Below are 25,236 nucleotides of genomic sequence, written 5' to 3' on the forward strand. Positions count from 1 at the left end.
ATTAACTGTAATTATAATTAGGGGAGATTCATATTAATCTTTATGGCAAGAAATGCTGAAGACCTTTTACAACCTATAGAGGTCTTCTCACATAAATATGCAACATCATTCATAACAACGACAGTGAGGCGAGTATATGGCAGAGGTGATTGTACAGTATCTCTGTTCTCAATTCCAGGATGGGTTTTATTCATGGTTGAAGCGTTGGCATTTTAAACCTAAATGTCTTTAGGTCCACTTCATAAACTCCTGCTTCCAAGCGTCAAATTAAATGTTTTGGGTTGAGGTTTTAACAGTGGGGGGGCTGTACTGTAGTAAAGTACCTCGGTACCTGATCGTATTTGCACCAGTCACAGCTGAGGATCTCTGCCTTGTGGGCTGGGATGGCCAGCCTGCACCTCCCTGTCTTCACATCCCACACTCTCAGTGTCCCGTCCCCTGGTGACAAAAGACAAGACTTGATTCAGGGTTGAAAGGGTCACAGACACAGGCAACCATGCTGTTCTAGTCATGACTCACACTTCCACAGTTAACTGTACCCACACTCAGCCTCCCTCCCATAATCTACCACAGGGTTTTGGACCATAACGCTCATTTCAAGGGCCACCTCTCCCTCCACAGAGGAAGGAAGGCAGGCAGCAGACCCCATTCCCCCTGGCTCATCCTGGATCAGATACAGGACCAGGGACATGGGAATGTGGCCCTGCCTGCCAAGGGACTGCGACACTCATCGGCACAACGACAGCCAGATGGAAGCATTTTAAGAGGGTCTGGGCAAGATGCTCTCACTATCCACCCACCCTCCCTCCATCCCCCTCCATCCATCCTCCCTCTCCTCTTTCTGTAACACACACACACACACACTCAGACCCAAGCTGGAAGGGGCTTCCTGGTGAGATTGTAACAATGGGTTTTTAGGCCACTCCCTCTGCAGTCTGCAGTGAATGACCTCGGCCGGGTGTTCAGTGTCTATTACAAGTATCAATGGAAACCTGCTGCGTCAGCTCCAAAGCCTAATGCCAACTTCACACCATTTCACCCTATACAATTCTACACTACAGCATAATACTACACTACAGCATACTACAATACAGCAAAATCAAGGTTTACATTTCAATGTTTTTTGCATTTCCCATCTAGTCATAAATCTACAGCTTAAATATGAATCTAGAGGCTTAAATATTATGATTAAATAATTTATACCTGTACATACAGGTATAAAGTGTTCAATACATGTTGTTACTGTGTATTCATTTGTGATATTTGAAATTAAGACTTATTTTTAAACTCTGCCATTTCCATTGGAAATATGTTTACATACTGTATCAGCATTGGATTATTGTGGTTTGAAAGAAACCCTCTAGACATTCTATAATGAATAGGTGGTCTATTCAAGCAAAACACTTTTACAGCCTCATGCCATTTCCATGGAACACATATCTTGCAGTAAAGCTGGGACAATAAACCCTCAATTATCGACACCAACCATACCGATCACTTATCGCAGACATTTTGCTGACATTGTTCAGTACGATAAGTAGCCCGTACTAGAGAAATGTGAAGTTTGAAATGAAATACGTTTGCTAATATGGTGTGATTGTTAATGTGACAATTGATTTTTTAAAATTTAACCTTTATTTAAACTAGGCGAGTCAGTTAAGAACAAATTCTTATTTACAATGACGGCCTACCCCCGCCAAACCCAGACGACGCTGGGCAAATTGTGCGCCGCCCTATGGGACTCCCAATCACGGCTGGATGTGATGCCTGGATAACTTGATGGCTACAAGCATCAAACTAGTAGTAGTAGTTTAAAGGATAATAAAATAAAAACTGTGGAGCATATTAATGTTATAAATATATTGTTCTATTTATAGTTATGTCATCAATTCAGGCGATTTATCGCTATATGGATTTTTGTCCATATCGCCCAGCTCAAGCTTGCAAGTCAACATAAGGTCGGGTAAATGTGGTTTGAAATATGTCCAGTCATTTTGGAATAAAGAGTTGGTCTGTTTGCAGCAAAACACTTCCACTAATTAACCTGATTGGTCTGTGGTCATCCACTTGGAAGAGCAACTCATTGCATTGTAAAGCGGTGTGGAGCCGGTCACAAGGCATTGTCTTAACTTCTTTGGCATCTCTTCTGTGAAATCCATCTAATTCTGTGAAGTCCATCTAAATTCGGAAAAAGTCATCCAAATCTAGGTGAAATACGTGCATACTGAGCTTTACTCTCTGTCCTAGTCTGCACTGCATCACAGCATTATGCTAAACCACATTCTGTCACTCTCAATGTCATGGAACACTGGTCACTTTAATGGTTACAAACCCACTTCATATGTATATACTGTATTCTAGTCGAGGCCTATCCTATTTAACTATTGCTGTACATATACCATTCCATCCTACGTATTCTACAGATATACTAAACTGAACAAAAATATGAACGCAACATGTAAAGTGTTGGTCCCATGTTTCATGAGCTGAAATAAAAAGATCCCAGAAATGTTCCATATGCACAAAAAGCTTATTTATCTCAAATTTTGCACACATTTTTTTTACACCCCTGTTAGTGAGCATTTCTCCTTTGCCAAGATAATCCATCCACCTGACAGGTGTGGCATATCAAGAACGGATCAAACAGCATGATCAGTACATAGGTGCACCTTGTGTTGGGGACAATAAAATGCCACTCTAAAATGTGAAGTTGTGTCACCCAACACAATGCCTCAGATGTCTCAAGTTGAGGGAGCATGCAATTTGCATGCTGACTGCAGGAATGTCCACCAGAGCGTTTGCCAGAGAATTTAATGTTAATTACACTACCATAAGCCATCCTGATAGGCTGGGCCTGGCTCCCCAGTGGGTGGCCCTGGCTCTGAAGTGGGTGGGCAGGCTATGCTCTCCCAGGCCCAACCATGGCTGCACCCCTGCCCAGTCATGTGAAATCTATGGAGGCCACTGTGTTTTTGGGGACCTTCAATGCTGCACACATTTTCTGGTACCCTTCCCCAGATCTGTGCCTCGACACAATCCTGTCTCGGAGCTCTACGGACAATTCCTTCGACCTCATGGCTTGGTTTTTGCTCTGATATGCACTTTCAACTGTGGGATCCTACATACAGTGCATTTGGAAAATGTTCAGACCCCTCGACATTCTCCACATTTTGTTACAAATGTATTAACATAAAGAACTGAAATATCACATTTACATAAGTATTCAGACCCTTTACTCAGTACTTTGTTGAAGCACCTTTTAGCAGAGATTACAGCCTCGAGTCTTCTTGTTATGACGCTACAAGCTTGGCACACATGGATGTGGGGAGTTTCTCCCATTTTTCTCTGCAGATCCTCTCAAGCTCTTTCAGGTTGGATGGGGAGTGTCGCTGCACAGCTATATTCAGGTCTCTGGCTTAATTTTTGCTTTGACATGCACTGTCAAATGTGAGACCTTAAATAGACGGGTGTGTGCCTCCCCAAATCATGTCCAATCAATTGAATTTACCACAGGTGGACATCAATCATAGCAAAGGGTTTGAATACTTGTGTAAATAAGATATTTCTGTAAGCAAATTATTTAATAAATTTTAGAATAAGGCTGTAATGTAACAAAATGTGGAAAAGGGAAAGGGGTCTGAATGCTTTCTGAATGCACTGTATACACACACATGGTAAAAAGTCTGGACACCTACTCATTCAAGGGTTTTTCTTTATTTTGTAAATAAAGAATTGTAGAATAATATTATTCTACATTGTAGAATAATAGTGTAGACATCAAAACTATGAAATAACACATGGAATCATGTAGTAACCAAAAACGTGTTAAAAGGGTGGATTCAAAGTAGCCACCCTTTGCCTTGATGACAGCTTTGCATACTCTTGGCATTCTCTCAACCAGCTTTGCCTTGGAATGCTTTTCCAACAGTCTTGAATGTGTTCCCACATATGCTGAGCACTTGTTGGCTGCTTTTCGTTCACGCTGTGGTCCAACTCATCCCAAACCATCTCAATTGGGTTGAGGTTGGGTGATTGTGGAGGCCAGATTATCTGACACAGCACTACATCACTCTCCTTATTGGTCAAATAGCCCTTACACAGCCTGGAGGTGTGTTGGGTCATTGTCTTCTTGAAAAACAAATGACAGCCCCACTAAGCGCAAACCAGATGGGATGGCAAATCGCTGTAGAATACTGTGGTAGCCATGCTGAAGTAGCCAAGTGTGCCTTGAATTCTAAATGAATCTGTCCACTTTACGTTCCCATTAACGAAGAGAGGCAGCAACTCACAGACTAACTCCCACTGTCACTCCTATTGACTGAAACCACTGCAGAAATGAATTCCTTGATGGCTTTTCAGGACGCAGCGGAACAAAAAAAACGTTGCCAATTACGAAAGTGAATCACGGCGAAAGGGAGGAGATGAATGAAAATTGTTAAAGAGTTTGAGTGATTAGTTAGGTCAATATTCAGTGTTTGGGATGACCTAGATGCTGGTGTTTGATAGCAACTTTGCTTTTTTTGGTTCGCTCAGGGCTCGACTCACATTTTTAATTACAGTGAAATGGATCCACGGTGGAGATTGCAGCCTCACAAAGCCACTTGCCTGTAAAGCTCTCCTTCATCCCTGCCAAGATGCTGCAAGCAGGCAGGGCTTGTCGCCGTGGCCCATCTTGGAGGAGCGAGAGAGAGAATATGGGAGTTCCAGATAAGCACTAATCAGCAAGTGTCAGCATTGTGTGCCTTCCCCCATCCCATCCCATCCCCCCCCCCGGGGATGTTGAGCAGAGGCTGTGTACGTTTTGGTTCTACAAAGCTGTATTTATATTAACATTCAATAATCAAGGAATTTCATTCAATTTTGCACCATTCGATCAATTATCAGTTATAAACATGTATTTGTCTTCTTGATATGCTGCCTACAGCCTGATCTATTTAGCCTGTGAAAACATGACAGACAGTTGTTGGTCAGAGCACATGTCCATAGTCACCGGAAGAGCGCGTACTGTATTAATCCTGCTGTAGAATTAATTAATTACAGAAACAAACAACCAAAAAAATAACGAGTCACTCAGAAAAACTAGTCATGACTATCGAGTGAGTAAAAAGAGTCATTCAAAAATAACGAATTGTTCGTGAACAGCACATCACTTACCCACGTGTGGCTGCTTTTAAGGAACACAGCTTATATAATATAGAAAACGCAATCATCCATTTATATAGCACTGATATATCCCTAAAAAACCTAGCCAATCCAGAGTTTGCGTAACCGAGTGTGGATTTAAATACTGTGCTTTTGGAAAGCTGTAAGGCAGCTTTGGCAATATGCAGTTCTGGATCAAGTGTCTAACTGCAGGTTCTGGCTTCTGCGGGTGTGGAGTTACCACCAGATCTCACTCACGTTGCATCTATTACTATGTACCCCTGCTGAGGCAGCATCCTGCAAACCTCTCTCTCCCATCTCCTCTCGCATCCCATGGACCAATACAGCTGTGCTGTGGGATCTGTGTGCATGCCTCACAGCCCTCCTATTGATTTTCACCCACTTCTCATTATCTGCTTGGTAACACCTTCAGTGTCAAGTTTTAAAAGGAAAACGGGGACCTTCCATCAACACTTTGCTGTGTTATCATAGCTAATGGCTCTCGGGGTAGGCTGCCTTACTGAGCGAGATGCAGAGAGCGAAGGATAAGATAACCTACCAGGGTGTGTGTGTGTGTGTGTGTAGTGGGGTGAGGGGGCTAGCCCCTGAAGCTTGGTAAAAAATGTCTCACACACTAAAACCATTGTCTTCACAATTATTATATTGTTCTACTGTGCCCCCTTCATGGCAGATCATTGGGGGATCATGTGCAGTGTATATTAAGGAAGAAATACGCAACATCATCATGGGGTAAAAATCTGGTACATTTGACCAGATGTATCATATTTTGATATCAAACCAGCGGCGATCACCAGAACAGATATGATTATGTGATTTCAGTCAATCTTCACATACACTGAACAAAAATATAAACGCAACATGCAACAATTTCAACATGTTTACTGAGTTGCAATTCGTAGAAGGAAATCAACCAATTGATATGAATTCATTAGGCCCTAATCTATGGATTTCACATGATTGGGAATATGGATATGTATCTGTTGGTCACAGATACCTTAAAAAGGGTAGGGGTGTGATCAGAAAACCAGTCAGTACCTGGTATGACCACTACTTGCCTCATGCAGCACGACACATGTGCTTCGCATACAGTTGATTGTGGCCTGTGAAATATTGTCCCATTCCTCGTCAATGGCTGTGCCAAGTTGCTGGATATCGGCAGGAACTGGAACATGCTGTCGTACACGTTGATCCAGAGCATCCCAAACATGCTCAGTGGGTGCCATATCTGGTGAGTATGCAGGACATGGAAGAACTGGGATATTTTCAGCTTCCAGGAATCGTGTACAAATTGCTATGACATCAGGCTGTGCCTTATAGTGAAACATGAGGTGATGCGGAGGATAAATGGCACAACAATTGGCTTCAGGATCTCATCATGGTATCTCTGTGCATTCAAATTGTCATCGATAAAATGCAATTGTGTTCATTGTCCGTAGCTTATGCCTGCCCATACCATAACCCCACCAACACTATGGGGCACTCTGTTCACAACATTGACATCAGCAAACCCTTCGCCCACATGACACCATATACATTGTCTGCCATCTGCCTGGTACAGTTGAAACCGAGATTCATCTGTGAAGAGCACAGCCCACTGAAGTCGGTTATGATGCTGAACTGCAGAAAGGTCAAGATCTTTGGTGAGGACAACGAGCACGCAGAAGAGCTTCCCCGAGACAGTTTCTGACAGGTTGTGCAGAAATTCTCTGGTTGTGCAAACCCAGAGTTTCATCAGCTGTCCAGGTGGTTGGTCTCAAACAATCCCGCAGGTGACGAAGATGGATGTGGAGGTCCTGGGCTGGCATGGTTACACATGGTCTGCAGTTGTGAGGCCGGTTGGAACGTACTGCCAAATCCACTAAAATTATGTTGGTGGTGACTTACGGTAGAGAAACTAACATTCAATTGTCTGGCAACAGCTCTGGTGGACATTCCTGCAGTCAGCATGCCAATTGCATGCCCCCTCAAAACACAAGACATCTGTTGCATTGTGTTGTGCGACAAAAGTGCACATTTTAGAGTGGCCTTCTGTCCCCAGCACAAGGTGCACCTGTGTAATGATCATGCTGTTTAATCAGCTTCTTGATATGCAAAGGAGAAATGCTTGGCAAAGGAGAAATGCTCACTAAAAGGGATGTGCATATGAAAAGCTTTTTGTGTGTATGGAACATTCCTGGGATCTTTTACTTCAACTCATGAAACATGGGACCAACACATTACATGTTACGTTTATATTTTTGTTCAGTATAATTCCCCCAACTCTTACATAGGTAAATATACCCTCTATCAAATCATTGTTATTCATGATCTTTGAAACGTATTTGACTAGTAATAGGGGTACTGCATTCCCTTATAAAACTACATTTTTCTGATACATCTGTAAAAAGAGAGTAGATTCATAAGCCGATAAACACCCTGGTTTTTAACGTTGTGTGTGTTCAATTTCAGTTTCGCACACAGAAAAATGTTAACATTGATACATGAACCCACTCAACCCAGTGAGCATATTTTGACGTCCCATGACCATTTTTTTGCGTGCTGGGATAGTACAATGGATTCACATCTTCTCTTGCGACTACTGAACTTTTCCCTGGCTGAACACTGGAACACAGACTGTAGGCTATGACAAGACAGCGCCTTATAAAAGAAAGTTATGGCAGAGCAAACAGAGCCTGGTTAATTCTGATATGGTCTCCACAGAGAGGCTCTGATACCCATCAGGGCCCAAGACTTATCGGCGGTGACAAACCCTGTTAGCACCCAGCCCTAGAGTGCTGCGACTGGAAACTGACTGAGAGGGAGGACGCTGTAGGCTAAACCGCTCATGTTTAGATGAGATCACAGTGTGGCAACATGTATCTGTTTTCTAATAGAAACAATGTCATGTTCACGAGCAGCACAAGAGCACTCACTGTAGGTCGCATGATCCAGATAATTGATGGAGATAAGCGCTCATGCTAAATGCAGGTTAAGTCCATTGATCTTTTGTTAAAGTCAATTTGTTAAGTTTTAACATACAAAACCTCTTTTCTTTGAATGTTTCAGGAGCACAGAAACTGTGGACAGTGCTTCATTGGCCCTCTAACATAATATAAACAGCAATAATAATGAATGTAGGCCTTAACCTTTTAGAAGCATAAGTTACTATATTCTACTCTATAATTCAGAATTGAACAATAAGAAAATACTTACTATGAAAGGCTACAGCTGTACTGATTAACAGCAATTAACAGCAATTGTACACTGCTTCAGAGGCAGCGCGCCAGACCAGTGAATCAGAACTAGAGCTTTAGTGACACCATGTGGTTATGGTAAGGCATTACAATCAATTTCTGGATTTAAAAAAAACCTGATTACAAATCAAATCCATTTTTATTTGTCACATGCGCTGAATACAACAGGCAGACAGACCTTCAAGTGAAATGCTTATTACAAGCCTTTAACCAACAATGAAGTTCAATAAATAGTGTTAAGAAAATATTTACTAAATCAACTATAAATAAAATATAATAAAAAAGTAACAATAAAATAACGAGGCTATATACTTGGGGTACCGGTACCGAGTCAATGTGCGGGGGGTACAGGTTAGTCGAGGTTAATGAAAAAGTCACAAAGCTTGTTCGACCTAAAGAACTTAAATTCTACTTTAACTAATGAAATATCCGAAGCATTAGTGACCAAGGGAAGTGTAACTGTACTCACCTGATGCTGAAGCAAAGCACCCTGGGATGTGAGGAGACCACAGTGTGCTGTAGATGACCCCTTCATGACCCTGAAGGGTGCAGAGCGACTGGCCGCCACGGCTGAGATCCCACTGTTGGAATAACAACTTCACTCATAAAACAAAGCCATGCGATTTTTCATCCAATCCAGTTTGACGATCAGTGTGTGTGTGATGCCAATACTACCACCGCCATTTTGAAACACACCACTTTGGCTGTGCGGTCCCATGAGCCTGACACCACCAGGTTCTCCTCCCGGGTCTGACTCCAGTCTACAGAATAGACCTGGGAGAACAGGAAGTCCATCAACTAAAACTAGACTAGCAGCAAATGCGTCACATATGATAATGCATGGACCAGTCGGCTACAGTGATAACATTGTCCTTTAGTAATTATACTGTACTTACAACAGTATTAAAATGACGTATTGTAAGATGGAACCCTAAAATTGTATGCTTATAATAGTTACATTGGTAATATGATGATAAACTCATGCAAGGTAACAAGCCCACCTCTTGTGTGTGCTCTTTGAGCACCTGCAGTGGCCCGGGCTGGGGGTTGGCTGTGTCCCAGACCTGCAGAGACCCGTCTCCTCCTCCCGTCAACAGGATATGCTCATTACTCTCACTCCACGTCACATCAAACAGACCATCATTCCAGTCAAAACTGCACGAGACAGAGGTAGCAATACGGGGAGAGGATGCATCAGCGTAGTTGTTTGAGTGACTGTTGAATGTGTGATGCATTGTTGTCAAACTGTGTCAGTATGAGAAATTCAATGTTGAAAAGTTGATGACCTTTTCACAAGAGTGATCCCGGTCTCGGTCTGCTCCAGCACAAGCAGTGTCCCACATCCTTGAGAACACACACACACTTCATTAGAATGAATGCTAGTAAGCATTGCATTAAAGTGCAACAAGTTATTGGTTTCATGATAACACTATGGAACCTAGCTAAAAACAATGGCTGTCATATTGTAATCGCGGACAGTAACCCACAATAAATACACAATTGCAGTCTCGAAACTCTCAACCCGTCAATCACAATGTGACATTTACCTGAGCCCTGCTCTTCGATTTTGTCGTGGCGAGATTAATTTATGAAATAGTCTACATAGATTAATTTATGAAATAGTCTACACCGTTTATTCACCTGCAATCCCATAATACTGGGATGTCGCACACGCCAACCGTGTTGGAATAAACGGTGATATCTCCACTGCATAGCCGTGTCGAGCTGGGAACTTGAATGTCTTCATAACCTCTCAAGTTGTTTGGTGAGTTGTACTATGTCACTGCCTCGTCAAACAGAGCAACACTTGGTTGTAATGTTTAACCTGCCCAAAATAGTTGTGTGCGCGCATAGTTTTACGAAAATACAATAGGCTACACCGTAACAAAGCTTTGTTAATCAGGAACGTAAACATATATTGTTAATAAACATTCATCTCTAGTGTTTATTCTCCACACTTCCTCGTTTGCGAGATCGCCACGGAAGAACAAATATCACAAGCCTTCTGATTGGTGAGTGATTTTTTGCAAGCTCCTCATTGGTCGAATGGCTTTGAGCACTGATTTACTGATCCCAAATCAGCCCTTGTGTGATTTTTAAGGAGCATCGATTAACCTCACCCGGGTGCCCCGTAAGAGTTGATTGTATTTATTTTGGAACCGGTCTGACTCCCAAGCGTGAGCAAGGTGCCCTGTTCAAAGCACTTGGCGAAGTCGGCACAAAACAAAGTGACGTAAGAGCATGTGGAGTAATGAGTAGGATTCTGTTATTCCATGCAACATGGGTGGCTATTTAGCTTAATCTGCCTTCCCAATGAAAACTAGTTAGACATTTCCAACATGTATTTTATGGAAAAGAGATATAGCCTGTGTTTATGGACGATGCACCATGCTGACGATGCACCATGCTGCCTTGTTGACAAAATGAACAAGCGGCATTAATTACTGTTCGATTTGAGTGGGAGCTCCTCCCTATCGTGTTTCGCCGTATGACATAACGGGTCTTTGCCTGGTGTCTCACGGTTCAGCATAATCGAAACCCCCCCATTATGAGCAAACGGCTGAACACATACTGAGGCTACAACTTTAATAATTGTATAGAATCTCGTCGTATATATTTTTGATTATGTTGGTTCTCTATGGTCCAAATTCATTATGGATTGGATAATGGATATCCAATGGTTGAATTAACTTCATCACAAGGTGGCGACATTGCCGTGGGTGTCTGTAATCACTCACTTGAACGTATAAACCATAATTTACTTTATGTAATTTAAATAATCTTATTTGTCACCTGTAGTGTACCATTTCAAATGGTTAGGTTTCTTGTTTTTTGCTTGGTAACTTTATATTGTGTGATAAAACTCACTGAAAACAATCACAATGACTATTTTAATAATTCAAGAAAAGTCACTTGTTGCAACTTGATCACAAATGTTTAAAATGATAATAACAATTGTATGACTTAGATCATTTTGTTGAGTGTTCGGCAATTCAGGTTTGAAGTACAAAGTTACGTATTTAGGCCTCCTTACCTCGGCTTCATTTGAATATATTTAATCAGTCATAAATATATGTAAGAACATGAAATCCGTTGAGTTATCGATGTGATTTTTATTTTTGGCGCATAAACTGGTAAAAATATTGTTATTAGGCTACGCCGCGAAAAAAAGGGCACATTGATAACCGAGAGATGATGCGTAGCTTCAGACACATTAACCTGATTAAAACAATTTCACAAAATAACTATAATCATATTGAATCGATAAACATTAGATGTAATACATTGTAAACGATGATGATGAAGCCTACTAAAAGGTGTGCAGACCAGCCCAGGCTAGCCCACAGCATCCGCCATTTGACGTTTCTGTGGTTCATGTGCGCCTTTGATTTATGACAGGACTTCAAAGCGCTCGCCCCGGCGTGAGAACCAGTCCGGAGCAAAGCATATAACCCGCGGATTTATGACCGAGCGCTGTTCCCATGATTGTCGGTGGGCAGCAGGCGCTGTTTGTCGTAATCCCCATTCACTTGGAAATGCTGATACTTTTTCTTTTAAGGAATTGAATGGTGTGACAGTGATTTACTAATGTAAATCTTTCTAACAGACCCAGGATAAAGAGAGTGGATTAGGCCAGCATAAAGATCCATCTTGGGAGGAGTGACCAAAGTTGTTTTGCCTTTATACTTCTGTTCCAAACCAGCGGTTTGTCAGGGCTGTTGATACCCTGTATTCGCGTTGACAAGTTCTTTCTCCAAGGGAGAAATGGAACCAGACTCATTACAGATTCTATTTTTCCCCCTTTGAATACCATTAAGCATTGCCATAAGCTAACCAATGCAATCAACTAGAGGTGCAGTCTAAAAGTGACACAACAGTCACATGAAATGGATATATTTTAAAACGTCAAGGTCTATATGTCCCTGTAGTAGATATAATTACAGAATAGGGTGAGTTTTTGATGGGAAAGGCTAGAGACATTTTGGTGACTGATTTACAACTCTGTGTATAGGCTACCAGACAGTGCCACACGGTGCCAGTTATGCAATTATACTTATGTGTGTCTCTCTTAGGGAGTTTTGTTTTGTCTCAAAAACAAATAACAGGATAGATGAATATTTTCCCTCACCAAAAGACTGAACATATACTTTGTGGTCTTCAATTTGTGACTTGTAAAAATAAAATAAAAAGCTTTTAATATGGTACTATAGTATTGGCAGTGGTACACACACTGGTTCCATTGATCTGTGGTGAAACAAAGAAGAATATACTTGCGAGTGGCCAAATATTAAAAAAAAAAAGTTTAATCAGTGACATCCATAGAGGGCTGTTTGCAAAGAAACGGTTATATAAAAATACAAGTTATACTAGTATCATTCAACTCCAGTTGGAACTGGGATGTGATGTGTTGTTTTTGTACAGTCTAAAGAAAAAAAGCTCCTGTCATGTTTCCAGCAGCAAATTGAAGTGCATCATACCAAATATGTCTTCCTCCATCTTCAACATAGCTTCCAGTTCATCTAATATTCATACATATTTACAAACGTGTTAGTTCATGGATTTCAGTAGATACACACTACATTGATTCATGTGTTGACTTATTATATCCAAAACCTGTGGTTCTTCCTCCAATGTCCTTCATCTGATTGATTGGAGCAACTCCAAACTAAAGACACTGCTTTGTGATTGTTAATCACACTATTTTCCACCAAGAGTTGAGATCGAAGCAAAACAAAACGTCTGCTGGATTTCGTTTCCATTTCTCAAATTCTGAAAATATTGCTCATTAACAACGTGAATAAAAAAGCCAATGTTGGGGAAACACGTGCTCTAAAGCAATAGTGACAGTGAAGACAATTATGAAAACAAACTGACACTGAAGAGGGGGAAAATGGAGTCTAGAGATGTCTAATTTGAGTGCTGTTCTTTAATAAAAATGAAACATTAGTATATTTTAAGTGGATCTAATTATTCTCTCTCTCTCTCTCTCTCTCTCTCTCTCATGAGAGAGCTTGCATGCATGTGCTCTGAATTTGCACACAGCCAGAAATGAAATAAGCTGGTGGAATAAAAGTCCATGGACACAAAAAAAGCCATAGTTAATAAAACAATATTGTCCCTTTATCTGTATGGTGTGGATGGCCTCCAGCCACTTTAAAAGGCTCCCACTTCTGTTCCCCAAGGTCTGTATGGTTTGCTGCTGCCCTCTCGGTCTCTGCTCTGCTGTGAAGTGGATGTGGTGGAAATGGAGGGGCACACAGCTGAAGCTACCATAGACGCTGTGCTGCTCACACTGTGAGGTGTGAAGATGGGGAATCCTCCGGGAAAGGACAGGGGGAAAGTCTGGGCCGCGGCAGCAGCGGCCGCCGCGTGAACGGTTGCCGAGAGCGACAGGAGGGAGGTGGAGAGTGGGGGGACACAGGGTGCCACGCTGCCATTAGAGGGCGCCCTGTGAGAAGAGTCAGTGTGGGCGAAGGTGGCTGTTAGTAGGGCCGAGCCGCGCTGGGGCACCTCCACAGACAGTCTGCTGGTGGCGCTGTCTGAGGAGGGCAGTCCACTCTGTTGGAGGAAGGCGGCGGGGAGGGGGTGGAAGGCTGCGGCCCAGTGGTGAGGGGGGAGCACCTGCTGGTGGTGTGCCATGGATGAGGTCATGGCAGCTGCCTCCCTCTGAGACGCGCAGGTGCTGAGGTGCGAGACCAGGCGCACGCGCAGTGGGTCAATGCTGTCTAATCCCTCCACAGAGCTCAGGTACCTGGCTACCTCCGTCAGACACTCCCTGAAGCCCACGCTCATGAAGTCCATAGCCAGGGAATGGGCATCAAAATACCCTAGAGAGACAAACAGACAGAGGAGTGACAGTGAAAATATGAATGCCAAGCAACTATAAATGCTGCTGGTCTCTCTAACGAGCTGTAATGTAGCCAGCAGCTGCTGATGGGATTGAAGACTAAATGGTGTGGGATGGATACACACTGGTCCCCTAGGCTGACCATTAGGGCTCCGGCTGTGCCTCCAGGCATAAGCTTAACAGTCTGGGATTGTGCTGGGATGATTGTATGTTTGTTTTGTCTCCCCAGTGCACCCGTTTTTACACTCGCTGGAAACTCCAAACAAACCACCAACAGGGCAGCCTGTGAATGCAGCCTCCTCTCCTCCCACGGATTTATGAAAGCAAACACAATGCAGGGTCAAGTGCTCCTTTTGTCCCAGCATCGCTTTCCCACGAGTTCAACCCTGCCATTAGCATTGATTTCCACTCCTTTAATCTTGTCAAAGGGGTCTGCTTGCAAGGATTTCACTACACAGTATGGCAGAGAGCAGTTAGAAGCAGCCAATGAACTCCTTACCTTTACCGCCAGTGGTCTGCAGCATCTTTAGGTGATCCACTGTCATCTGCAATATTTCGGCTTTCTCTAATTTGGCAGAACCCTGCAAGGAGCAACAGGATGTATGAAGCTTAAAACTCTCAGAACTTTTGACGAATAAAATACAGACAAAATGACATTATCTGTTATTGTTTTGATGAAAATGAAACTTTTGTGTAAGTTCCATTTAGAAATCAGAGCGGATATAATTTAAACTCACTTGTTTTTCAAATGCAGTTGGAACAAGTCGACGTAACTCTGATAAACTATTATTGATTCGATCCCTCCGTCTCTTCTCGATGATCTGGGATAGACAATTATATTATTGCATACTTGAAAATATAACAATTCAAGGCCTAATAATAATAATAATAATAATGTTAACAATAACGTGACAATAATGAAATACATGTTTAAATAATAAGTAATAAATAATACAGTAATGAATAATAAGCAATACATAATAACAATGATGGTAATAAACTACTCAATAAATAATTACCCCTCTTCGTTTTTTTCTTGCCATAACTTGGGTTGTTGTTGTTGGGGAGCCACATCTAATAAATGATCCATTGCTGTGCCTGTATGGGACAAACATAATCGATATGTTTTACTCAAAATAATGTTTTTATTTTGCGAATGAGCAATTATCCAAACCACACAGTTTACTGTGTGTGATGTATGCATAAAACACTCATGAAGCCTGCACTGATCAAGCAAGAGTCTCCTATATATTCAAAATACATTGGAGAGAATTCTCCAAAATTGCCTGGATGTGTTCACGAACCACATATCAAGGTGAGAATTTGCACTTGTCACCTGAAGGTTGACACCAGAATAAAACGTTTTCGCTTTTGCTAAACGTTTCTCAACTTAAAAGTTTCATCAACGTTTCCCATGTGGCGCACAAGCGGAAAATGTGACTAATCTAACCCAAATCATTTTTATGAACTTACCCAGAATAATTATTCTCACTGCCGACATCAATAGTTTCATCCATGTCGCTGTCAGAAGTACTATCATCACAAGGCCTTTTCATGGTGATGGCGAGAGTATGTCTTTACTAACGTCTCAGTGGATCGGTGCGCGGCCAGGTAGACTGATGACTGGTGCCTATACAATTCCCTCTGTACAGCTTTCCCACGAACCGTTGGAGCCTCATTCACTGATGCAGGGCAGCGTAGCCGCCTACGTCCTGCTTGGGAACACCCACAGTAGAAAAAACACGCCCCGAGCCACTGAGCAATGACGAGGGAGAAGTTTGTGCTGCGGCGCTGGACCAAGTTCCCTAGATAATTGGCTCTGCCCAATTTTAGTCGGCCTACTGTTTAAAACACCCGCGGGCTGCGAAAAGCGTGAGAAACTGTTTACAGCAACGCGTACTGTGACAAAACATACACAGGACATAGCGCACTGTGTCAACCATAACATAACATATATGTACGGCAGGGAATATTCAATTAGGCTACAGTAGCAAAACCGTTAAATGAACTTGAAAAAACGAAGCAAAAATAGTGAATGAAAGAAAAATGTAATTCGTCTAAAGAAAGATAACAATAAAAACCAAATATAATATTCATAAATATGTTAATGTTGGTGAAATCCATCATTTTCAGTGAGAAATGATTTCCTCTGAGAAACTACTCCCACCTCTCCCCACCTGAAACCTATTCACCATGACCATATCATTCCCCAGTTATAGGCCTATATGGAAAGATATAGTGATATACTTTGGAATAATGTGTTGAATAGTTTTCCAAAATAACCAGAATAAATGTATTTTCATAATTGACCACATTAGTCTATGAACATGGCTGACAAAGGGGTGGTGTGTTTGAGAGAAGTTAGATAATCATAGGAAAGATTTAAATGGTGAAACTGAACATCCAGACCATCAGCAATCCTAATCTGCCCCCAAGGAGTGAAAGGAAGGAATGTCTATCTGTCTGTAGTGTGTATGACATCATGGACTTGCATGGAGAATGTCAAGAGTCTACACCTGGTCTTGAACTGAAATTGTCTACTCAACATCAAGGACTATAAAAAGAGTCGATTGAGACATGGAGGAGCCAAGAACATCTCATGTGAGCTTTGGGGAAAGAGATTTTTACGCATCTGAATAATCTGTTCAGAGATATGCCACTATGGCTGCGTTTACACAGACAGCCCAATTCTGATCTTTTTTTCCCCACTAATTGGTCTTATGACCAATCACATCAGATCTTTTCACATCAGAACTTTTTCAGAGTTGATCTGATTTGGAACTGAATAAAATACATTGGGATGAAGATAAAATAAAACACAACTTGAACAAAATGATTACATTGTAAATATAATTGAGGACACACACACACACACACACACACACACACACACACACACACACACACACACACACACACACACACACACACACACACACACACACACACACACATGAATTGGGTCCCCTGCCAGTTGGATGCTCCAGCTGTAGTTAGTTTCCTGGGTTAAACAGTGAAGACAGCGCATTGTTTGGTGCACAACCCCCCCCCCCCACCGTCATGTGCCTAACCCCTGGTGGTGGGTAGCACAGACTCCCAGGCAGCCTGCCAGTGTGATGACTCGTTCCCACAACTCACCGCACTGCAGTGAAACCCAATCGTCGTGTGAGATGCAGCCAGGAACACAGGCTGGGCTGGTGTGACAGGGAGGTTACTGCTAGCCAAGCTTCGCACCCCCCCTCACTGCCGACACCGCTGCTCTTAACTCTATTCTTCACATTGTTTGTGTTTGTTGTTTGCCCAATTGAACCCACATGATCTAAAAGCTTATAAATGCACCACTTCCATATTGGACCTGGGCAACTTTTGACCTTTCACACGTTCATTTATTTTTCACAACTTTGTTTCAACAAAGAGGTGGACTCTTTGGTGGGATCTTTAGTGAACAGGTTGTTTTTATGTCTGTTTGTGAAATACATTAATACATAACTTCAACTTAAGTCAAACCACACTACTAGAGGGAAAGTACTGTATCTTAGTAAAATAGTACAAAAACTGAGCACTCAAAATTATTAAAAACATTTTTCTCCCTTATTTCTTCGTATTTTGTCTCCTTCTATCACCATCAGTTATTCAAATGCTACAGTGGATTTGCACTGTGACCATGGTGTCCACACTCTGTACCTCTTCTCTCTTCCTCCTGGGTCTGAGAGGCTGGTCTCTACTCCCCCAGCTCACTCATCCACAACCACCTTCCGCTGAAGATAGGCCAATTGACCTGTCAGCACCCTCTCATAGCCCAGTGCCCTGCACAAGCTCTCTCAGGTGTGACCCAGGGAATAGAGGAGTAATTAAAACATGTGCTGTAGTCCCTACCGGGACTTTCCCTACCAATCCCTCCCATGATGAGAGTTATCCGTACAAGGGATTTCAAACCAGTGTGTTACTGGAAATGTATTCCTTTAACATGGTTAATGACTAGTTGTAATCAAACCCACCACATTTATCTAAGGAAATCTATAACATTAGAAGGTCACAAAGACCCTTGCAGATGATTTCAAAGGCAGTTTCGATATTATAATTTGCAACACAGGTGGCAAAGTATTAGAAAATTCATTTCACGTGTCCTCCAAATCCTCCAAAACAGGGTAAATTGTTGAACATTTACTTTGCCAAAAGGGGGATAAAACTTCCATCTCCCCCACCTTAATCTGTTTGTTTTCACGTTCCATCCTTGGGAGATAGAAAACAAGAGCCACTGATTAAAACCCAGGACATGACTTGAAAACATTAGTTGAAATATGTCTGCCATCGTCGAGTCTCCTTGACGGTGTCTTGACACAGTATGTCTGGTGTCACCTCTTAGAATAGTCTGAGCATGAGGCTGGTCCAGTCTTGGGCGACTTGCGCAAAGGCATAATGTACTGTGTGTGTGCATGTGCGTGCAAGTTTGTGAGAGGGAGAGACTATGTGTTTGTGTGTGAAAGAGAGAGTGTGTGTGTGTGGAGACTGTGTGTACATGTGTGTGTCAGTGTGTGAGAGAGAGTGTGTGCATGTGTGTGTGTGTTAGTGTGTGTGTGTGTTTTTTTGTCCTCCATTCCCATGCAGGAAGTAGAATTCTCGTCGTCCCAAACATACTTGCTCCATCCTCCACCCTGCCCCATGCTCCAGCCCCTGCCCTGTGCCATGCGATGGGGCCCCGGTCCCGGCCCGTTGTGCCATGGTATCAGTGGTTCCCAAGGCTGCCCAGCCTGGGAAAGGCTGTGTGGAGTCGTTCCAAAATCAGCATTACATGCATTATTGTTCTTACCCTCCCAGAGTCCCCAGCACACAATGAAAACAACAGCCACAATATCAAGCCCTCCTCCAAACACAAGGCTGCCCCTTAGTCACCTGCGAGCTGCCTTCTTCAAACAAAGTTAACTGCTTCATGGTAACAGACGCCGTTACCGGGGCCTCCACTTCCTGCGCTCTCTTTTCTTGGGCTTAGACAAGGACGGCCCCTCTCGCCACTCCCAATATGAGTGAAAAACAAGTGGATTTCCTACAGAATGTGCAATAGGCTACAGACCTTGGATCTACTGAGTAAATCCATTACGTATTAAGGGAACTTAGAGCTGTTCCTGTATCATTACTTTATTATTATATATTTTTGTATTTAAACTTTATTTAACTAGACAAGTCAGTTAAGAACAAATTCTTATTTACAATGACGGCCTACCAAAAGGCAAAAGGCCTTGGAGGCTGGGATTAAAAATAAAAATAAATATAAGACAAAACACACCACGACGAGAGTAACACAACACTACATAAAGAGAGACCTAAGACAGCAATATTGCATGGCAGCAACACAACACAGCATGGTAGCAACACAACATGACAACAACATAGTAGCAACACAACATGGCAGCAGCACAACATGGTAGCAGTGCAAAACAGGGTACAAACATTGTTGGGCATACAGATTCAGCCCCATAAATGGTCTACTAATATTTAAAGGATTTTATTCTGGGTGTTTAGAACAGTCTGAGACCAATAAATGAATCTGTTACATTTCAAATCAAAACATTAGTGTATATCATTACAACAGGTTTGCTAAAACAACAATCCAGTCCTATCCAAATAATACAGACTCTTCCTTATTGTTGTCTAATTTGTCAGAAACAAACGGCCCTCTGTTTATTTTTCCTGAGAGTGGGAACGAGCAGTCACTGTGACAATGCCCTGGGCGGGCGGACTCCAAACCTCTTGACTCCAGAGTCATATTATAGGCCCATTATTAGTGTTTAAGGTCACAGAGAGACAAGCAAGTGCATCCTATATCAGGAAGCGCTGTGCGTCTCAGGAGTGAAATAGTTGGCTTTTAGCTGGAGCGGCGGCCGTGAGTCGGATATCCTGGGAAGCGAGAACATGGCAGACGGGGTCCAGGCGTCGTACAGGCCAACGCTGGAACAAAACGGCACAGAATAATAGGTCCCTTCCTGCCATTCACCCTGTCACGCTGCTGTATTTCTGTCAGGCCTTTTAAAAAGCAACACGTCTGGAGTTCCCCCTCGCAGGCACACGCTCAGAGACTCTGTCCAGCAGCCCACAAATCATCCCCCATTCTAGATTGACATCTCCAGATAAGGTGTGTCCAGAATGCATCCTTCATGCAAGTTCATACCCAGAGAGGTCTAATGCTTGAGGACGGGTACATTCACTTATCTGGTGTTATAATGTTTTTTAGCAGTGAGAGAGCTTTGGCATCCTGGTGGAAGAAGTGGTATAGAACATATTTATAGACATATTACAGACAGGTTGCTCCAACTCCACTGTTTCTATTTCCTGTCTAGTGACCTGAGTTTCCTGTCGGGATACATGCTTTTGGAAGTATTGGGTCTCCCTACTATGTCTCCAGACTCCATTGTCCATTTCACCTATGAATTGTAGTGGCATCCCTTGCCAAAATTAAACATTTACAATGTTCTTACAAACTTAAAAAAATAATCAGTTAAACAACTGACTGTTGTTTTTACCAGTAAAAGAAGGGAAGGGACAACAAATTGAGGATTTCTGATCACATAACCTACGACCAGTCCCACTATGCTGTTCAATGTTCCTGGTAAAGGTTGCCCAATGGGGATGCACACACACACACACACACACACACACACACACACACACACACACACACACACACACACACACACACACACACACACACACACACACACACACACACACACACACACACACACACACACACACACACACACACACACACACACACACACACACACACACACACACACACACACACACACACACACTGGAGGGACTCCTGTGGTAAATGTGTAAAACCAATTATCAGCTGGGAGTGAGGAAGTCATCAGCCACACATAAAATGACCTGACCACTGTGAAATTGCAGCAGGATACAGCAGTTGTCTGGCAAAAAGATACACTTTTACCTTTTACCATTGGCTTCAGCCAATGAAACTACCTTCCCAATAGTATTTTAGTCTACTACTGTGGTTCACAGGAGAAAACGAACCAAGAAACCAGTAAGAGTAACAGATACTGCCCCCCTCCAAAAAAACACACACGTGCATACTTTGCTTACACTTTGTTTGATCTTCAGAAAGTCAAAAATAACCATGACTGTTAGTGCAGAATATATTAGCTAACTTTTGTTATGCAAGAGGTATAACACAGGCATCCTAGTGAAAACACTGTCTGTGTTCAGGGTCTCCAGACAATCGCCTGACTTCTCCCCTCCAGCGCCCAGTCCCAGCCCTAGACAGACCATCTCTCCTTGGGGTGGGTCTGGGCCCTCTTGACCTGGCCCTGAGGAGCCACAAGGCTGTCCAGGAAGGAGCTCTCAGCCAGACGATATCAGGGCAAGACCTACTAGAGCCACAACACTGATACAGCCGGTCACTGGCTCCTGATAAACAATGCTAAATATTGTTGTTATGGGCTGTGTCCCCAATGTTCTATCACTGTCTTTTCTTCCACATTGAAGGATGCCAGTGAAATTACAATAAGCTAGTGTTCACACACTGGCGAGTGCTGCGGGTTTGTGATGAGTGATAAGGATGGGCATTGATGTGTCAAAAATTTAAAAAAGTTGTATTGTCAAATTCACCGGATAGGTGCAGTGAAACATGATGTTTTACAGGTTCAGCCATAGTAGTACGGCACCCTGGAGCAAATTAGGGTTAAGTGCCTTGCTCAAGGGCACATCAACAGATTTTTCACCTTGTCGGCTTGGGTATTCTAACCAGCAACCTTTCAGTTACTGGCCCAACGCTCAAAGAGGTCTGAACATTCTAACCAAAAACATAAAACTTTGTATTGACTGCAAACACACCTGAATACTTTCAGTTGTCTTTTACAAATGTTTTATGAAACATAAAACAAGAATATGATAAATATCATAAGAAGCAATAACAGTTTCCATATGACAACAAAAAATCTAGAAGTCTAGCTGCATCATGGGAATGGCCATCTATTTCAGGCCAGACTTGAGATGAACTCTATTCTAACTCAAGATGAGTTTTTCACGGTCCCCCATCACTTTGGGAAGACCCTACAGCTCTACACCTTATCTTCTATGGGATCAGTGTTCTGTCCACGGGACGGTTGAGCTAACGTAGGCTAATGCAATTAGCATGAGGTTGTAAGTAACAAGAACATTTCCCAGGACATAGATCATGTTAATCTAACTGCACTGTCCAATTTACAGTAGCTATTAGAGTGAATGCTATTGTTTGAGGAGAGTGCACAATTGTGAACATGAAAAGTTGTTAATAAACAAATTAGGCACATTTGGGCAGTCTGATACAACATTTTTGAACAGAAATGCAATGGTTCATTGGAGCAGTCTGAAACTTTGCACATACACTGCTGCCATCTAGTGGTCAAAACCTAAATTGCACCTAGGATGGAATAATACATTATGGCCTCTCTCTTGCATTTTAAAGATGATGGTACAAAAAAATACAAAAGAAAGGTTGGTTTTCTCTTTGTATTGTCTTCTACCAGATCTATTGTGTTATATTCTCCTACATTCCTTTCACATTTCCACAAACCTCAAAGTGTTTCCTTTCAAATGGTACCAAGAATATGCATATCCTTGCTTCAGGGCCTGAGCTACAGGCAGTTAGATTTGGGTATATCATTTTTTTTAAAGGGGCGGATCCTTATTATCAGTGATAGGAGCTGAAGAACATTACTATCATACATGCTTGACCCCTGCCCCTTCTCTCTGGTTCTCTGTTCCCTGGCAGCCCGGTCCAATCTACCCCAACTACTGTGGCTAATCTCTGGGAGAATGTGACAACAGAGGGGTCAGCTCCCTTATCGGGGCACGTGGGGGTGGCTGGGGGGTGGCCGGGTGCTCGCAAGCCCCGATCACCCACACGTCCAGCGGTTCTTCACACACTCAGCGCGGGAAACACTGGGAGGGGCAGCTGTGGCTGTAGAGGCCCAGGCTTGGAAAATACCTGTCATCAATGGGCCTGTGAATCACCCAGAAGAATCTAAGGCTGTTCACACTGACCACCGCAGAGAGACGCAGGGAGAGGAAGAGGTGTCCATGACGTCTCCCAGATAGCCACTGCTCTTTCCCAATGGGCTGGCAAATAGATATCACGTGCCTGGACTAGGAGGATGTATCACCCTGTATGAGAAAAGTACCTGGAAATGAAAGGAAAGAAAAACAATGATTTAAGGTTTAACTACTTTGACATCAAGGCCATTTTTGATTATTCAAAAGTCTTTAAAGTTGCTTTAAAAGAGGACTTAGTTCTGTTTTATCATTTAAAAGACCCTAACCCCAGAGCAACACTCACGCAATAATGGCTTGATTGTAGATAGCATGAATGATTTATCTGTTCATTTGTTCCTGTTGAACGTATTGACCAGCAATGCTTACCTCATAAAAGGATATGGGACCAGAAGATTAGTGGCCCCATGGAATAATCTATTTACATGATCTCAGTGAAACTTGGGCAGTGAATGGACCTGGAAGTGGCTGCCCATTGTTAGACCGGGCAACAGGATAAGCTGACAAATCTATGAGGCATAATGGCACACTCTATTCTTCTTATTGACTAAACATCTGTGGAGGGTTAACTGGTAGAGAGAAGTCCATGGGACCCAAGCTGGCTGCCCAGAGGTGTGCTGCAGCCCTGTGTGCCTCCGGCGCCAAGCCAATGGCCGTCGCTGCCATTGTTCGTAACCACGCTCTTTGTTTTCCTGTCGTGGATCTGGTTGCTGGTCTTGGTTCAGGTCCACGGATGAAGACGAAGCCACTGCCCCTCCTCTCTCCCAGACTGTAACCTGACCGGGCCTGACTGCCAAGGGGACAGAGTAAATAACGGGCGGTGACAGAGTGCTGGCACACCACACAGAGGGGCCTCAGTGTGCTCCGAGTCCAGGCCAGGCTCAAGCCAAGGCCTGTAGGGAACGGGCCGTGTAGGGTTAAGAGAAGGTCCTCTCTTCACCGGCACTATGGGACCACTCTACTGACCTGGCTGAGAAAAGACTAGAGGCTATCAGCACTCAGCTCTCACTTAGACAGATATTAGCACCGATAATGATAATGTGATCTAATGTACCCACAAGTACAAAAGGGTAGTGTTCAGTTTTTTTTGTGGCTATTTACCCTCAATTAAACCCTTTCCCTCAGAGATGAGAGTCCAGTAGGGTGGAATGGGGGGGCTTAGTCAAGGTTGTCATATCTACCCACTGCAGTTTGAGATGAACGACAATGGAGGGGAACGGAAGCTGACTCTTGACACGTTTCATGGCTTCTGCACTTCTTAGAACAAGACTGTTTACACTGGGCCTAGAGTGGATGCTTCCACACATTCATGACCTCATATCCTGCATCACATTCAGCTAGTTCTCCTTCACACTTATTCTTTCTCACCTAGCCTCCTGTTGTGGCTCTGGTTTTGTCTCTGTTTGGAGGCTGTAGTCAAAATGGTTGGTATAATGGTAAAACTGGGCCCCTTCTTGGTTTCAAGCAAAGATCTGGTCCAAAAAGCAGATAATACGTTTTTCCTCTCACAACTTGCCCCTTTGAGATGGAAATTAGGGCTGGTTTCGTGAGAGCCAGTAGTGTTGGCAGAGCAGGTGCCAGTAGCCACCACACACACACCGCCCACACAGCCTGCGCATGGCTTTAATGTTTTAAGATCAGGGGCTCTTGACCAAAAGTACCATTTGAAGTAACACTAGAAAATAAGTGTTTGATGTATGAAACAACACTCCTCTCATCTGAAATGACACTTTTATGTCCCAGCCTACTTATTTGTTCTCCCAATGGACTTTGGTGTTATTGCTGTTTCTCATTTTCTGTGCACAAAGCAAGAGAACCTACTTACTGGATCAGCCCCTAAAAAATGACAAAAGGAACCTCTTTTACATTGGCAATGTTGAGAAGTGTGGGAGAAAAATGTCTGAACATGAGGTTACAGACACTTGTTGGTCATTTGATAAT

General features: G+C 42.9%; 2 protein-coding genes and 1 long non-coding RNA gene across 5 annotated transcripts in view; all 3 read right to left on the minus strand.

Moving 5' to 3' along the window:
• pex7 (peroxisomal biogenesis factor 7) overlaps positions 1–10,390 on the minus strand; it is a 30,032-nt gene extending 19,642 nt beyond the window's left edge. For both annotated transcript variants that reach the window (XM_035774774.2, XM_035774773.2), the window contains exons 1-6: positions 10,038–10,390; positions 9,683–9,740; positions 9,398–9,551; positions 9,093–9,170; positions 8,866–8,977; positions 332–438 (exon numbers count right to left, since the gene is read on the minus strand). In XM_035774774.2, the coding sequence (XP_035630667.1) occupies positions 332–438; positions 8,866–8,977; positions 9,093–9,170; positions 9,398–9,551; positions 9,683–9,740; positions 10,038–10,143 (615 nt within the window). In that variant the 5' untranslated portion in view covers positions 10,144–10,390. The remainder of the gene's footprint in view (positions 1–331; positions 439–8,865; positions 8,978–9,092; positions 9,171–9,397; positions 9,552–9,682; positions 9,741–10,037) is intronic.
• A 2,294-nt stretch (positions 10,391–12,684) lies between these two features.
• On the minus strand, positions 12,685–16,109 carry LOC118386851 (hairy/enhancer-of-split related with YRPW motif protein 2). Its single transcript, XM_035774775.2, has 5 exons — positions 15,718–16,109; positions 15,264–15,342; positions 14,982–15,065; positions 14,744–14,825; positions 12,685–14,224 (listed from the first exon to the last, which is right to left on the minus strand). Exons 1-5 carry the CDS (start codon positions 15,798–15,800, stop codon positions 13,551–13,553), a joined length of 1,002 nt encoding a protein of 333 aa, XP_035630668.1. The 5' UTR covers positions 15,801–16,109; the 3' UTR covers positions 12,685–13,550.
• A 1,261-nt stretch (positions 16,110–17,370) lies between these two features.
• LOC127931345 (uncharacterized) overlaps positions 17,371–25,236 on the minus strand; it is a 46,661-nt gene continuing 38,795 nt past the window's right edge. For both annotated transcript variants that reach the window (XR_008140763.1, XR_008140764.1), the window contains exon 3: positions 17,371–23,426. This is a non-coding gene — a long non-coding RNA (uncharacterized LOC127931345). The remainder of the gene's footprint in view (positions 23,427–25,236) is intronic.

The sequence above is a fragment of the Oncorhynchus keta genome, chromosome 8, assembly GCF_023373465.1.
Source record: "Oncorhynchus keta strain PuntledgeMale-10-30-2019 chromosome 8, Oket_V2, whole genome shotgun sequence".
Taxonomy (NCBI): Eukaryota; Metazoa; Chordata; class Actinopteri; order Salmoniformes; family Salmonidae; genus Oncorhynchus; species Oncorhynchus keta.